The 4,272-nt window shown below is 38.7% G+C and overlaps 1 protein-coding gene across 1 annotated transcript; it reads right to left on the reverse strand.

Annotated features, from left to right (window-relative positions):
- Positions 1 to 1,796: 1,796 nt before the first annotated feature.
- On the reverse strand, positions 1,797 to 3,994 carry LOC130989299 (chloroplast protein FOR GROWTH AND FERTILITY 2-like). The gene is made up of 2 exons (XM_057913261.1): positions 3,565 to 3,994; positions 1,797 to 2,742 (listed from the first exon to the last, which is right to left on the reverse strand). The coding sequence occupies exons 1-2, from the start codon at positions 3,844 to 3,846 to the stop codon at positions 1,903 to 1,905; spliced, it is 1,122 nt and encodes a 373-aa protein (XP_057769244.1). The 5' UTR covers positions 3,847 to 3,994; the 3' UTR covers positions 1,797 to 1,902.
- Positions 3,995 to 4,272: the final 278 nt, after the last annotated feature.

The following is a 4,272-nucleotide window of genomic DNA, read 5'->3' on the forward strand; positions in this document are numbered from 1 at the left end:
AAACGCATGGAAATATTTTGTGTTTCGATCCCCAAATCCAAGCCAATTCGCTCTGGACCTTTGTTTCCAATGGATTTCCTCAGCTTCCGCTAGACGGTCAATCTGAGCATTAAGCAATTTTAGCTGATGTCCAGTATCTTTGTGCCAGGGACGATTCAACATATCAACTCTTTTTTTTCTTAGTTGTTCAAGCTTTTTGAGGGGTTATTGTATTCAAACTTCTCCCATTTCCTCAAGTAATATCGAGAGTGAAGTGTCTGACCTCCACTAGGGTGTCAATTCATTAAAAATCCACGGAAAATGAATCTTCCAACATCCATTTTTGCTCAAAATGGAATCTTTTAAAACCTCCACCTTTCATACTCTCCTCCATGTCTTCCCATCTAAACTCCACAGCCCTGTGATCACTATCAAAGAAATCTTGCACCTTCGCTCCACCAGCCCCAAAGGCCACCATACCAGATTCATTGACAAAGAATCTGTCTAATAACTCAAATATAGCCACATCTTCATCTCTTTTGTTGAACCAAGTAAAGTCAACATCATTTTTTATAGCTCTAAGATCGCAGAAATCCAGTGCATTCCGCGTATTTAATCATATTTTTACATTACGTTGAAGTCTTTATAAAATATATCCCGCGTATTTAAAGCATATAAAATATACTCCCTCCGTACCGCTCCAAATGTCCTCTTACTTTTGGGCACGGAGATTAAGAAATGAGTATAAAGTAGATAAAGTGGGTATAAAGTAGATAAAGTGGGTTGGTGGAAATTGTTTAAATATTAAGTATATAGAGAGTGTGTATTTCCAAAAAAAGTATGGGACATTTGGAGTGGGACACCCCATTGTGAAAAGTGGGACATTTGGAGTGGGACGGAGGGAGTAGTAGATTTTTTTTATATAAATATAGTAGGAGGCGGTGCACCCGGCTGATAAAATATACTAGATGAATAATACTTTGTGATATATAAGAAAAAGTTAATTGCATAAAAATTTAATATTACATTTTCATATTTATAATTATTACTCCCTTCGTCCCAGCCCAATAGGCTCGGTTCTTTTCGGCACGAAGATTAAGAAACTCATTTTTTTGATAGATAAATGGTGTGATCCACACAATTTTAACCTTTTAAGTACATCCCTAATTTTTGTTAATTACTTTTGCTTCCCCTATCTCAAAAATAATTATTTTTCGTAAGGATTTTATTTTAAGAAAAATTATCCACTTTTATTTTTATTTTAAGAAAGGATTTTATTTTACGAAAAATAATTATTTTATTGTATTGTCCACTTTATAATTATTTTTTGTAACTTTTTATTTTTAAAAAATAAAAATAAAATAAGAATTAAGAAGTCCCTAATTATTTCTAATTTTAGATTGAGCCTATTGGAGTGGGACGGAGGGAGTACTATATATTGTGTATAAGTAAATTAATTTAACTATGCAAATTATATTAAAATTAGATACATCTACTTTGATTATCTCATTTTAATATATACCCCACATATATATTATAATTAAAATATATACTAGCATATGATGTGTGCTAGTTAATTTTATCCTTACCTTTACATTAACTTTACGGATTATAAGAATCTATTGATTGACACATAAACTTTTTTTAAGCAAATTAATTACATATACGTATAATTATATATCTACTAATATAATTAATACTTAATTAAATTAATCGTTATTAATGATGATATTTATGAAGTTTCCGCAGGAAATCTTTAGCACTTTGATTTAGCTTTTATATATCAAAATGCATAAGCATATCAAGATTAATGAGCATTGCTGCAAATAGGAATTACCATTTACATCAACGGATACAAATTACATAACTCTTATCAAATCAATACAAATTGAATCCAATAGCGGATTCTCAGACAGCAAATGATCAATATAAGCTAAATCCGAAGAATTGGGTGACCAAGATAGCAAGCCCTAGAGCAATGGCTACAAGGGAAGATGCCCAAGTGAGCTTCTCAGTCACTCTAGGAACCCTATCCTTGAGAGCCTCACTACACGAACCGATGAACACGGTGTAGCTTCCCATGGCAATCACGGTCCCGACCAAGAACATCACCAGAAACGCAGCACCGGCCAGACGAGAAGGCAGGGCCAGTGCCGGCAAGATCATCATCAGGGCATCCGGCTGCAGTCCGTGGACTATCCCCGTTGCAAACGTGGCGAATCCGACCTTCTTAGTGGCAACGGATGGGCTCACAATGGCTTCATAAGCACCAACGTTGTATTCACCAGTTTCCAACGCGACACAGGGAGCAGGGACTCCGGAAGCCTCCTTTATCCCCATGGCTCCGATCACAAGCAGAGTGACTCCCACCACCCGCGTCCCCCAAGTCCGGATGACCTCAATGTGAAGCTGATCCTTCAAGAGCAGAAAGAGTAGGCCGAATATGACCTGGCCAGTGTCATGGCCGCAGCCCCAGAGGGCCCCGACAGCAGCACTCTCCATCCTCGTTCGCCCGATTGAGAGTGGAGCTAGGGCAGCAAGATGATCAGGACCCGATAGTGTGTGCAAGCAACCTGCAAGAAAACCAGTCCACGCACTGCTGAATAACTCATGGCGTATGAGACTACTACCTACTGTGACTGCAGCTGCACCTCCGGCTTTGTTAGCAGCTGGGAAACTAGCAAAAGCCGGTAGCATCAATGCCAGATGGAGAGATGTCAAAAATATTGTTGATATTAGTAACACTCTCCCAATTCTGAACACCTGAGATAAAGAAAGAGTAGTTTATGGAAAACTAGCATTTCAAATACTGAAATACTGTTCGTGAAGCTACAATTATAAATTTAGGAACTTGGTCTTTGATGATTCTTAACTCCCTCAATTTCAACATGATCTTATCCATTTTCTCTACACAACTAGGCAGTGAGGAAGCCAGTTATCTACATAATATGAGCAATGCAGTAAATTAACAGATTGTGGAAAACCATAAGCAAAGTATTATTCAAGAATTTAAGAGAAATACACAATTTTGGACCCAAAATATTAGCATAGTCTCAATTCAAGACTAAAGAGGCGTTTACTTCCGAGGATTCCAAGGCCCGTGATAATTAAATTTGTATCATTTAAAGCTAATTTTGCTTGATCCATATCCCATTGAAAGGGTAAAGATTGAAAAAATCCTAATAATGAGGATAAAAAATACTCAATCACGTATCTTATCAACTATGAAAAGTAAATGCCCCCAACGGTTTTAAGGCTTCACTTTTCACATCCACAACAACATTACTTCAAAATTATTCTCATTACTGCCTAACAGGTGATCTAGTTGGTGAACTAGTGACCAAAAAATGAGTTCTGATTCGAACTCACCAACGCATTTTAGGTCGAGTTATATATATGTAAAGAGTTCATCCTAATAACATAGCTACTATCTCTGGTTATTTCTGTTTCCTATTCTTTTCACAGACTTACCAAAGCAATGCTAACACCAATTTTCAAGCTTATGTACAGAAAGCAAAAATGCAAACCATCAAACAAATTCAGAGAACCATAAACATACAAACAGAAGAATTCTCACGTCAGTACCTTCCGCCACTGAGATAATTTCTGAGCAATCAGTGTGAGGAATTGCGGCTTATCCTTTACCGCATTTCCCACATCGACGGAAATTCGCGACTTTTTCGCCGGGAGTTCATCGATTTTTTCGGTGGAAACCAAGTAAGTGGGATGCAGAGTGGCGGAGAGCGGACCAAACCGGCGCGATTCCGGCGGCGGAGCGAGTTTCCGAGGCGAGGCGAGGCGGGAATTCAGTGGGGAACTGCCGTGGAGCTTGAAAGGGATTGAATTTGCATAGATTAGGCTCTCCATTCGAAAGAATTCAGAGCCGTAACCCTAATTTTTCCCCCCGATTTAGTTGAGCCCTCTCATTTGCGGAGTTGGGAAATGGATATCGTTAGCTGCTCTGCCAGTTTTAACTGTAATCTTCATTCTCGAACGCTCCCAACGGTCCAAATCAGTTGCCAATTTAACTGTTTTATATTTTAATTGTACCAGTGTACCTCGGCGCAATGCGTGGTGATTGTGATTTTACATTCACATAAATTATCCATATACTTTATGATTATCGCAAATTATTGCGTGCGACCGTCGCACAGCATACGACTGGTTCGCCCGGCCCGATTAGATACCCGGCCCACCGCCCAAGCCTGCCCCCCCCCTTCCAGTTTAAACCTAATTCCTAATTCCTATTTTTTCGCTGTTTCTCGGTTCTACTTCTCTCTCAAGAAGCACAGA

Source organism: Salvia miltiorrhiza, chromosome 6, assembly GCF_028751815.1.
Source record: "Salvia miltiorrhiza cultivar Shanhuang (shh) chromosome 6, IMPLAD_Smil_shh, whole genome shotgun sequence".
Taxonomy (NCBI): domain Eukaryota; kingdom Viridiplantae; phylum Streptophyta; class Magnoliopsida; order Lamiales; family Lamiaceae; genus Salvia; species Salvia miltiorrhiza.